This window comes from Sinocyclocheilus rhinocerous, unplaced genomic scaffold (assembly GCF_001515625.1).
Source record: "Sinocyclocheilus rhinocerous isolate Xijiao unplaced genomic scaffold, SAMN03320098_v1.1 scaffold193, whole genome shotgun sequence".
Lineage (NCBI taxonomy): Eukaryota > Metazoa > Chordata > Actinopteri > Cypriniformes > Cyprinidae > Sinocyclocheilus > Sinocyclocheilus rhinocerous.
In genome coordinates this window covers 564,952-577,028 of record NW_015627585.1, presented here as the reverse complement: position 1 = coordinate 577,028, position 12,077 = coordinate 564,952, and the positions used below count along the sequence as shown (strand labels likewise).

Here is a 12,077-nt window from a genome sequence, read left to right as displayed (position 1 = left end):
TGTCACTACATGCAATTTCCTAAATATGACAGACAATGTAATTATGCTATAGAGTGCTTGAAAGAACATTACAGACTATTTTTGTTTATCAAAAAAATCGCTTTTAAAATTCTATACAGACTTCTATTTATGTGCGGGAATCATTCCACAATATTTACCCTTTTCAGAACAGCAGAAAACAACAGTGATTGAAAATGGAGAAATACGTTTCAACGGAAAAGGCAAAAAGATCAGAAAACCGAGGACGATTTATTCCAGTTTGCAGCTCCAGGCATTAAATTACCGTTTCCAGCAGACTCAATACCTGGCGTTACCAGAGCGCGCGGAACTGGCTGCCTCTCTCGGGGTCACACAGACACAGGTGAGATGTGGACTCATTTACATTATCAGTGAACTGTGCTTTTCATTTAGGTTATGTGTTATATTAGAGTGTTGTTATTAATAATGTTGGAATGATGGTGTTTTGGAAGTAGATAATAAGCCTACTTTTTTTTCTCACGTTACACTAAATTAGACACCACCTTCACTTAACAATTTAGCAACCTAAGTTTTTTATTTGTTTTCAGGTAAAGATATGGTTTCAAAACAAAAGGTCCAAGTTCAAGAAGTTGTTGAAACAAGGCGGTAACCCTCACGAGAGTGACCCTTTGCCCGGCTCCATCGCCCTGTCCCCACGCTCACCAGCCATTCCTCCTATCTGGGACGTCTCAGCCTCCTCTAAAGGAGTAAACATGTCTGCTAACAGCTACATGCCCGGTTACTCACACTGGTACTCGTCGCCTCATCAGGACGCCATGCAGAGATAGGCAACTAGCCCTTTTTAGGCCAGAGGCCTTGATGTTGACATCCTGTCTTCGCCCAGTTCACGTGCGCTAGTACGCACATTGTCATCGGTTTCACATCCTTAATAGAGACCTATTCTAGCCTATTAAGGCGACGATTTCTTTAGAAGGATGAAGACATTTGATGTGGTGAAGGTCGACAATGGAACTAACTGTCAGTAGCATCATAAACGGATTGATTAAAAATCTGTTCTTACGTTTGACTGTAATCAAACACACTCATCGCCAACTTAAAATTGGAATAGGAAGCGAAACGTTGTCATATCACGCGCTTGAGTCGCATTTGAAAACGAACTCAAACCTCTTTGGTAGATGTTTCTGATCATGCAAAAGCAAGCAATTTGATTGTAAATATATTGTCCGATTTTAGTTGTTAAAAACTTATGTTTTGTCATAAATGGAGTAAACATGACTTCAAGTAACGTGTTGTGCCTTTTTTCTCTTAGAGACCATATGAAACACGCTTTTTAGAATCAGCTATGAATTTGATTATTGGAATAATCTGCATTGAATAAATAATTCCTTTATAAAACATAAAATTAGGACCTATAAACAACTTGCACAGTAAAATGTAAATAATTACCACCACATTATGAATTTTTTCTCATGCTGGAAAGCTATCTGAAGCAATAACAAAATAGCTTACCCGAGTTGATGGTTGGTGGAAAGTGTTTTTCCTACAGAATAGAGCTGCATCTTGTCCATCTTGTCATTCTCTAGCTCAATTATTAAGGTATTGACAAAATGTTTTTCCCCTTTCTCTCTGCCTTGATCTGCGAGACGCTGAATGCCTTTCGCCACATGATCGATCCTGAACAAAGCATCCAGCTGCAGTCTCGTTCAATATGAAGGAGATATTTGGGACAATTTATGGGTTTTATCCAAGAGAGGTTTTTTTTCCATTCTCATAAATGCAGACATAATTAGGGTAATTTTTGATGTAGCCCGCTGATTACAGCGTTTTTATCGTCAAAGATAATTACCTGTAATTTTCTACCACTTTTAATACTAAAAGGCATCTTTATTTGGATTTGAAGTGGCAAAGACGAAACAAAAGATGAAATTATTCGGTTATTCATGTACAAATTGCCGAGGAGAGTGAACGATTGGGATATTATCTAAAATTACAATGTTGAATAGGGAGACGAGAAGCCCCTGCAGCTGTCAAATCGTGGATGCCCCAGCCGCAGAGAATGGGGCTTGATTTTCTAAAAAGGTTCCCTCATCAACGGATTGGGATGGTTCATTTAAATGTTTGCTCTGCTTATAGGAACATAACATAGCTATATGTTGAAATAGGAACTGTCAAAAACACGTTTGTCACTGGTTTCAGATGCACACAGTAATGTCTTCAAAATATAGCCTACCCTGAGATTTTTTGCAACCTAAAATACTACAGCTGAATTGTATTTGGTTGAATCGCAACTGAATACGCATAATAATAAAAACAAAATGTGTTCGTTAGAGTTAAGGGCCCCTACATATAGAGGGCCCCTGACAGACACGGACAGACAGACACAGCCGTGGATACCGAAATGCACGAGGCTAACAATACTTAGAATTAACCTAAGAATTGTGAGAAAGCACTATTATACAAGAATATGTGTGCGCAAGTGAAAGAAAGAGATATATAAATCATGAGCGGTTTACTACATCCCAGCGTTCGTGGGTCACACGTTTTCATGTAAAATAGCATGGCTTTCCCAACAAGTCAAACTGCAGATTATAACAATGCCCACCCATCAGCGACACTCAGATCAGCCAACAACAAAACAACATGGTAATAGAGCAACACTTACCTTCGATAAATTTATTGTTTGGCATATATCAAAATCTCTAGTTTCAATGTTTCAATAAAAATACCGTTGTGAAAGCGGACGCTCCTGTGTACCGCTTGTGTTGAGTAAGCAAATCCAGGTGTGAAAGTGTTTGCACACCCCGACACCTCTTATATATTGCCTGCAAAAATTAGCCGTTATTACTGTCACTGTTTAGTGATGGTGAGCTAGGGGAAAAAAACCTTCTGCAATCAAGATCCAGGCGCATCTTTGCAAATTATAGATAATTGTAAATGTCCAGATTATGATAATGGAGCTAATCCTGGTGGAAGTATAATTATTGTTGAGTGTTACAGTTGAGGGTGTCCAGTAAAGCTTATTTATACACGGTTTGCAGTGAATTCATAGAGTGGAAAATGTTCAGTTGGAATTTAACAAGGCTCTCGATATAATGGCATGGGATATAGTGTGTTTGTGTACGTGAAATAGGAAGAGAGGCAAAGTGTTAGAGTTGATGGCGTGTGAGTTTTGAGCGTGAACGCAACGTCTGCTTGGGAGGGGGGTGAGGGATTTAAACAAAATGCATAAGCGTATTAGTACATACTACGATATTCTCATAATTATGTCATGGCTTTCTATTGGGTATATTCGTCACGATGACTTGGTGTTTATATAGGCTTTCAAATAAAACCATAAAAAATATGCCTATAGCGTAGCCTATGTAATAGATTTACTTTTTGTTTTAGGTAGCATATGTTAAGCATCATTTTAGTGTTCAAAACATGGCAAGGAGGCCTAGCAATTCTATTCTGGTGTCATGGAGACTTCAGTCATATTTTTTTTACGGATGTGTATTTTGAATACTGAAACGATTGCCGATCACTTGAGGAAATAGCCTATAATAAATAGCCACGAAGTATTTCGCTGGGCTGATTTTTTATTTATTTATTATTATTAATTTGGTTTTACAATATTATCTCCATAGTCAACAAAGAAAATCTCAAATTAAGCCATGCCCCGGTGGCCTTTTTCACGATTGATCGTGGCAGTCAGCTGTAGAAATGTTAGCACCGGTTTTAATGAGATGTTCAGCATTTTTCCAGGAGGAGGATCTGTCAGGGCTGGGTTGTGGTCGCTGGAGCCGGTTTGCCCCCACAGGCATGCGGACTGCTTCAGATCTCCGTGCCGTCCCTTCGCCTCCTCGCTACAATTCAAAGCCTACTAATTGTAAGGAACACAAAGACAGCAAGGCAGAGCACACTGTTTGCCAGACTAAATTTTTCGTTCGTCAGGGGTGGTTTTAATCAAGACGAAGATCAAATATTCAGTCCTACTAACTTAAAAAAAAACAATCTAAAAACTATTTATTTATTTGGAATTAGCGAATAATAGGCTAATAGTAGGCCTAACCACCAAATACACTCCTTTAAAATATTACATTTAATTATTAACTGAAGACCAAATCCTATTGTTTTTTTTTTTTAATTAGACTAGAAATCTTTTTCTTTGCCATAACGATCACTTGAGGAAATAGCCTATAATAAATAGCCACGAAGTATTTCGCTGGGCTGATTTTTTATTTATTTATTATTATTAATTTGGTTTTACAATATTATCTCCATAGTCAACAAAGAAAATCTCAAATTAAGCCATGCCCCGGTGGCCTTTTTCACGATTGATCGTGGCAGTCAGCTGTAGAAATGTTAGCACCGGTTTTAATGAGATGTTCAGCATTTTTCCAGGAGGAGGATCTGTCAGGGCTGGGTTGTGGTCGCTGGAGCCGGTTTGCCCCCACAGGCATGCGGACTGCTTCAGATCTCCGTGCCGTCCCTTCGCCTCCTCGCTACAATTCAAAGCCTACTAATTGTAAGGAACACAAAGACAGCAAGGCAGAGCACACTGTTTGCCAGACTAAATTTTTCGTTCGTCAGGGGTGGTTTTAATCAAGACGAAGATCAAATATTCAGTCCTACTAACTTAAAAAAAACAATCTAAAAACTATTTATTTATTTGGAATTAGCGAATAATAGGTTAATAGTAGGCCTAACCACCAAATACACTCCTTTAAAAGGGCTGTAATAGCCAGAATCCGTGGCTGTCGACTCCGGTAGGGTTGGAGATTCCTGAGATGGATGATGCATCGTGGAGAGCTGAAAAGGGTTTAGAAAATCTGCAGGTTTAATACTCTGAATCCTTCTGTCGAATACTCCAGTCATAGTTTGGATAAGACAACGTAAAAAGGCAGCCTAACTCTATAGGGGTCCACAGAGTCTACACTAACATTGTGTGTGCAAGCGTCTCTCTTGAAGACTGCTTTAAGCCCCGCAGCAAAGACTTGGTTAAATCCTAAATTGCGCTGTTACGCACTGCAGGGAGGATCTAGTGCCATTGGCCAAAGAGCGCAGCAGTTACTCCCCAACTCGTTCAACCAGTTTCAGAAGAACAAAAAACTTAATAGAGGTATTTATGGTATGTTTACAAACAAATTGAAAGGGAAATGGATTATTATTTGATATAAATCCTTCACTGGACGTAAAGAAGTCGGCTGCTGGTCTATTCCATGTAAATCTTCCTCTCACCATGTAGCAAAAATGTCTGATTCCTTAAATATGTTTGGAACACAGTACTTTAAAGGCAGATATAATTACATATAGCCTACAGATATTGTTTTGTTTAGTTATATCCTCTCAGACGTTCTACGGATTAAACAGTTTTGTGTGTGTTTGTATAGGATATTCGTCTGTTAATCTACATATTAATTTGCATATTTGTAACCAGAATATGCTCTTATTTTCAGATTACAATAATTTACCATTAAACACTAAATCAAATCATATGATTTGATCTATATGTCCATCTGTGTCAGCAGCGGCTGCTTGAGAATTATTTATGGCAGCAATACATGAAAAGGCCTACTTATAGCATGAGTGTGCCTGATTTCATGATAATGACACAAATCTGTGCAATATAATTTAACGACTCAAAATTTTGCTAGTTTGTACTATTATTGTTCCTTAAATGTTAGTGAAAATCATTGTCTAGCAAGCGTTCAGTGAGGTAGTCAGCAACAGTGGTGAAATGGTGCCACCAAGTGGAGATAAATCAATAAACTCATGGTAGTCCGAGTTTCTTTACATCTGTTATCCATCTTCAAACAAGACAATGGCCCCTGTAACAGTGCATTGATGCAGGTGTTGACTAGCCATAGGCCTAAATGATGAGGAAAAATGTCTAACCTGACAAACTGACAGTCTAGTAAGAAATCAGTGGTTAGTGGTTTAAGGTTTAATACCCTTGACTGATCATACGATTAAACAATAGGCCTAATGATTCTGTACAATCTAATGAATTATGTTTGACCAAAAAATGTTTGAAGGAGTATGGTACAACCAAAAAAAAAAAAAGTAAATAAATCCAATTTACACATTAAAAATTCATTGGTGTAAAGCAAATGTTTCCAACCTCAATAGTTTGGTCTCCATAGTTAATTAAGTATATTTTATGTATAAGAATATTTAAAATAGCCTAATATTTGAATGCTTAATCAAATGACAAAAACCCACCCTCGGGGTCAGAAAAAAATGACAAATTTTGTGTCATTGTTTTGTGAAACAAATTTCCCCTATTTAAAATGTGTTTCTGACACTGCCCAGCCTTATTAATAAAAGATGATAAGTTAATAAATCCACAAATTACATTGTGTGATACAACAGAATAACACAACTGCGAGAAAGAAAAAAAAAACATATACAATAAATATAACAAAATAAATTTGTTTTTGCAAATTTACAAAACTTAAAAAAAAAAAAACTTTTCATATATGCCACTAAATATTTGTTTTTAAATATTCTCTAAACAAAGCCGGAAATGACGTACCATGACCACCAGTTTTATTTAGACGTTGTTAAATTAAATTTAACGAATGTTTTGATACTGCTTTTGGAACATTTGAATAAATACATTAAATAAAACATAAGGCGACGCGGGAGAAAGCTCACATAAATGCGTCTATGTGCTTGCGCTTTGAAGCAGTGAGAGTGCGAGTGTCGGGTAAATAGGCGCTCGTGTGGCGAGGGGGATGGGATGGGGCCACTCAGAGCTCTTGTGCTCCCCTAACTCAGCGCGCTCATTATTCTCACTTTTCTCCTTTATATCGATGCTGTTTTAAAATAAAATTCATCTTTCCCGTTACCGCATGCGTTAAGTGGCATCAGAAAAACAAAAGGTATCGATCTGCGATTGAATTGTGGTGCAGAAAGCGTTTAAAATGTATCCCGTTGGAGCAGCTGGTGGTGAGTATTATGATTAGCGAGCGTGCTAGCGACGAGATGCTAGCTGAATAAGTGGGGTTTTTGTTAAAGATAAAAATGTAGTTTAATATTGTTTGGTTGCACATGACACCAGTGTTCAAATATTTATTTTTAGCTTATAGTACTTTAGTCTTATTTTCCATCTCTGTCGATGGTTTGTTTTGTAGGCCCATTGTTGTTGTTAGCTTGCTAGCTAAGCTTATTGACCTGCTGGCTTTTGAATTTACAGCCGCTTGTTAAACTCCTATGCCCGTCAATCTTAAAAACGTTAACAGCACGTACTTTCTAACTATTTTAGGTTTGGAGATATTGGCGCAGTTTAGAGGTTTCGGTCTAATTGTTTTATGTGCGTTTTAGACGTTTTAACGTTGGTAGTTTGGCACCAGTTTGACTTTCTCCAGTTAACCAGGTACTGAAAGTTACTAACTAAAGTTCTAGTTAATAAATTGTTAATTATTCTGCTTCCAAATTTTGCAAATGGTTTCGGTCGATTTGTTATATATTTGCACAGTCGCGATGTTCAGCTAAAGTTGACTGTGTCTACCCAAATTATGAATGCAAAATTGTTGTTGTTAGTGTAAGAGTTTATGAGAGGTAATTTTAGTGTGTTATGTATCCTCATTACATTTCAGAAAAGTATTGAAACTTTTAAAAACGCAGTTCACACATTTTAAGAGACCGTAAAACTACAAAACTTGTTCAAGTCATAAACTTACATCAAGGGACCTTTTGTTAACATTAGTTTTCTGCATTAGTAAACATGAACTTAAAATGAACACTGCTTCTACAGCATTTATTATTCTTAGTCGAAGTTAATTTTAACGTCCTCCTAATATAGTTTTAAAATCAAGTTGAATTTGTTAACATTAGTTATTGCACTGTTGTGTTTTATTAACAAACATTAAGGAATGCTGTAAAAAATACTTGTAGTTGTTAATTTATGTTAGCAAATTTTAAAGAATGGGACCTTATTGTAAAGTGTTACCACTTAGGTTTCATAAAGTGATGAGTTTGTCGTATTATGTCTTGTTGATATGTGTGAGGCATCTGAAATGGTGATATAAAGAAAAGCAGTTGCTGTAGTTCAAAGAAAAGACATCCTGGTACTTGAGTGTGTGGGAGAGTTTGGCAGGTTGAGTTGCTTGTGTGGTGTTGGTGATAAGGAGGTAAAAGGCCTGTTGCCCAGTGGGATGGGTTCATGTCCCTAGTATCTTCTTGCCATGTTTTTAGGGTTGATACAATGGGGTGAGACAGTTCATGGAATCTGTCAGTAAAAGACTTCAGATGCACAGCCTTCTTGTACATTGAATGTTTTTCACACATTTAACACTGTCGCATTAACTTGGCCTGTTTTTTCTCCCAAATCAACAACCCTGTGTGTCCCAGTTTTATTGTATGCTAGACATTTGTAATCAACTAAATCTGTCAGATATAAAATCAATTGCTTTCATTTGATCTTATAATTGAATTGTAATTTTACAGTGCTAATCTGGCTTTGCACTGAACCTGTTTTCAAGTTATATGGCTGTATTTTCATGATTTTACATATGTTCTGCACATGATCACTAATGTAGAGGTTTGTTTGAAATAAACCAGTTATTGTGTCTTTTATAGCTGCTGAGCTGTGTCAGGGACAGCAGTCTACAGGGTCAGATGTTTCTGGTAAGCAGCCCAGACTAAGCTGGCCTGTTGAAAGCCTAGCATATATATTCAGTACTGTTTATCAAGTTGCTTGAAATGTTTAATTAAAGCTTTACACCAAATGAATGATTGTCTTGAAACTTAATTTACTGTTAAGAGCTTTGTTTTGACACTTTTTCTCTAAAACCTTCGGTATTGCTTAGTATTTTTCATTTTCCAGTTGCTGATTGGGTAAGTTAGTACAGTAGTAGATGAGGTTTATTACTTACAGTATCACATACTGTGAAAAAATAATCCGAAAAAATAGGGCACAATATACCATATTTATTTTAAAGTCCCCCTGTAGTCAAAAATTGTATCCTTTAAAACTCATCTTTGATCATAAAAATTACATATTTAAATTTTTTTTCCTTGTGAAAATAATTTTCTCATGCCTTAAAATAGCTTGAATGCAAGCGGATCTATGAATACGCAAATTAGCCCCGCCTCCACTCAGTCACACAGCAGCCAGCCATGAGCCAGCGCCTCCTGAACTGTAGTAAACGCGATGCAATGACAAGTGGAAATATTGGTTTAAGCCATATGTGTTTGAACCAGAAATAAGCTGGTATGCTCAACGTAAGCAAGGAGATAGTGATGGGAAGTTCGGATCTATTAAAATGTTGTGTTACTTCCCTAACAAGTCTACTACTTACGCAAACGTTGATCACACTACAAACAATACAAAACTATAATGCTATAAGAAACAGAAAAGATTAATTTATTGTTTACCTGGGTCTTCAATCTATGATTAGCTCACCTCACCTCTTATCTGACAAGTCTTCTGGTTTGAGTCGTTTGTTCATCACGTGACAGCCCCATAAGCTTTAACCAATGCAGTCTGAGCCGGAAAGAGAATTGATTAGTTTTAGTATTAACAGTTGGCGAAACATCTACTGAAAAAATATAACTGTTACCGGATTAACCTGGCTGCCTTCTCACTAGACCCTCTGCTTTGCAGCACAGTTAATGATATGCTAAGGATAGGATCCCTTGACGCGATTGGTTATTGAGTTTTGTGACGTAGCAAAACAGGCTGTTTCAAACCGCGTTTCTGTGACTGCCTTTGGGAAACTACAGTTTTAAGGAGAAAATACTCCACAAAGGTGTTGATAAATGGATTGGCACATGGTTTGTCTAAAAGCATATTAAAAACAACACATAGACAAATAAACAACATAAAAAACTTGATTTTCACCACAGGGGGACTTTAAGGAAATTTCCGTATGTATTTTTTTGTTTACAGGTGTTTAAGCTGTATTTTAAATTTTGCACTTAAGTGCGTTGTGTTTTAGGATTAACAGAAATGTTTGTAAAAATTAATGATGTCCTGGCAGAAAATTACTATAAATTATTAATATTCAGTACAACAGTGTGAGATATTGCTTTTCGATACAGTTAAGCAAAAATGAAGTTGATAGCAAGTAAGTAACTTTTCAAACTAAAGCTGACCAGTTAGTTTCTATATAGGTAAATGAAGATGTTATGTAAGGTGGGGTGCTTGAGTTTGTGGCACAGCAGAGCTCTAATAGTCTTACCTAAATGTTTGTGTGGGCCTAATTAATAGGTTTAAGTTGCTCAGAGGTCCACTGAACTAAAAATGGACATTTCTAGCTTAAAATAATAGACATGGTCCAAAAAAGGTAATGTTTCTAATTTATGTTAAAAAAAAATGTAAAATTGTTTGTGTGTGTCCCATAGCTCCCCTGTCTCCTCCAGCACAAGAGTATGTCTTCAAACCACCTCAACGGCCAGACTTTGGCACAATGGGTAGGACAATCAAACTTCAGGCTAACTTCTTTGAAATGGAAATACCCAAGTTGGAGGTGTACCATTACGACATAGACATCAAGCCTGAGAAATGCCCACGGAGAGTTAACCGGTAACATCTTTTGACTGAAACTTGAAATTTCAACTCTTTGTTTGGGAAGAAATTTATACTTACGTTTTTTTTTGTAGTGAAATCGTTGAGCACATGGTCCAGCACTTTAAGACGCAGATCTTTGGAGATCGAAAGCCTGTGTATGATGGAAGGAAGAATCTCTACACTGCCATGCCTTTACCCATTGGAAGAGACAAAGTATGCACTAGTAAAGTAATAATAAATCTGTGTTGGCTTTGTGATGTTCACATTTGATAGAGCAGTCACTGAAATATGTTTTACTCTGCACCTACTCAAAATGCTTTATTGAAGTCTTTTTACATTTTATGGAGTGTCACATCATACTGATGTCCCAAACTGTTCTTTTAGGTAGAGCTGGAGGTCACAATTCCAGGGGAGGGAAAAGACAGGAGCTTTAAAGTAGCTATAAAATGGGTGTCCTGTGTGAGTCTGCAAGCTCTACAGGAAGCACTGTCTGGACGGCTACCAAACATCCCCTTTGAGACTATTCAGGCTCTGGACGTTGTCATGAGACATTTGCCCTCTATGAGGTTAATGGCTGTGTTTTGTTGACACTGTTTTCCATATATCACTATTAGGGGGCCTCATACTTCATCCTTCCAAAATCCTTCTGTTTTAACACATGTTATTGTTGTGTCTGCAGGTACACTCCAGTCGGACGTTCATTCTTTACTCCCTCTGAGGGCTGCTCCAACCCCCTCGGTGGAGGAAGAGAAGTTTGGTTTGGCTTCCATCAGTCTGTGCGACCATCCCTCTGGAAGATGATGCTCAACATTGATGGTCAGTGTGCACTGACATCATTTGAATTAATAAATGTTTCTTGAAACTTTCTTATACAAATCTTTGTTTTGTAATATTTATATTTAGTGTCTGCCACTGCATTCTACAAAGCTCAACCTGTGATTGAGTTCATGTGTGAGGTTTTGGATTTTAAAAGCATCGAAGAGCAACAGAAGCCCTTAACAGATTCCCAGAGAGTGAAGTTTACCAAGGAAATCAAAGGTAATTCATTACAGTAATTAATGCCATCCCTAATGATTTTTATGGATTTAATTTTTGAACACTGATTTTTTTTTTTTTTTACGTATCAGGTCTGAAGGTTGAAATCACTCATTGTGGACAGATGAAGAGAAAATACAGGGTTTGTAATGTGACTAGGAGACCAGCCAGCCATCAAACGTAAGATGTTTTAAATGGCTGGAGCTCTTTCTGTATGAATGCCAATGCATTTTATATTCCTCATTTGGATGACGCAGCGTTAAAGGTCAATGCTTTAAAAATTTATTTTGCTTGTCTCCAGGTTTCCTTTGCAGCAAGAGAATGGTCAGACCATTGAATGCACTGTTGCCCAGTACTTCAAGGATAAGTACAAACTGGTGCTGCGATATCCACATCTCCCATGTTTACAAGTTGGTCAGGAGCAGAAACACACCTACCTTCCGCTGGAGGTTGGTCAAGACCACATCTTAGGCTTACTTTTTTCCACCCATCTTTCTCTCATTTCTTTCTCTGAATGTCGATTTCCTTTTTTTTTTTTTTTTTTTAAATGCAGGTCTGTAACATA

The 12,077-nt window shown here is 37.3% G+C and overlaps 2 protein-coding genes across 2 annotated transcripts in view; both read left to right on the top strand.

Annotated features, from left to right (window-relative positions):
* LOC107731755 (homeobox protein Dlx6a-like) overlaps window positions 1–1,112 on the top strand; it is a 2,118-nt gene extending 1,006 nt beyond the window's left edge. Inside the window, exons 2-3 of the mRNA XM_016542927.1 lie at window positions 168–361; window positions 567–1,112. Of these exons, the coding sequence (XP_016398413.1) occupies window positions 168–361; window positions 567–806 (434 nt within the window). The 3' untranslated portion in view covers window positions 807–1,112. The remainder of the gene's footprint in view (window positions 1–167; window positions 362–566) is intronic.
* Window positions 1,113–6,625: 5,513 nt separating this feature from the next.
* The window catches only part of LOC107731750 (protein argonaute-2-like), a 12,819-nt gene continuing 7,367 nt past the window's right edge, over window positions 6,626–12,077 (top strand). The window contains exons 1-9 of the mRNA XM_016542914.1: window positions 6,626–6,912; window positions 8,545–8,592; window positions 10,312–10,492; window positions 10,570–10,690; window positions 10,862–11,043; window positions 11,157–11,293; window positions 11,381–11,515; window positions 11,605–11,692; window positions 11,814–12,061. Coding sequence (XP_016398400.1) covers window positions 6,888–6,912; window positions 8,545–8,592; window positions 10,312–10,492; window positions 10,570–10,690; window positions 10,862–11,043; window positions 11,157–11,293; window positions 11,381–11,515; window positions 11,605–11,692; window positions 11,814–12,061 — 1,165 coding nt within the window. The 5' untranslated portion in view covers window positions 6,626–6,887. The remainder of the gene's footprint in view (window positions 6,913–8,544; window positions 8,593–10,311; window positions 10,493–10,569; window positions 10,691–10,861; window positions 11,044–11,156; window positions 11,294–11,380; window positions 11,516–11,604; window positions 11,693–11,813; window positions 12,062–12,077) is intronic.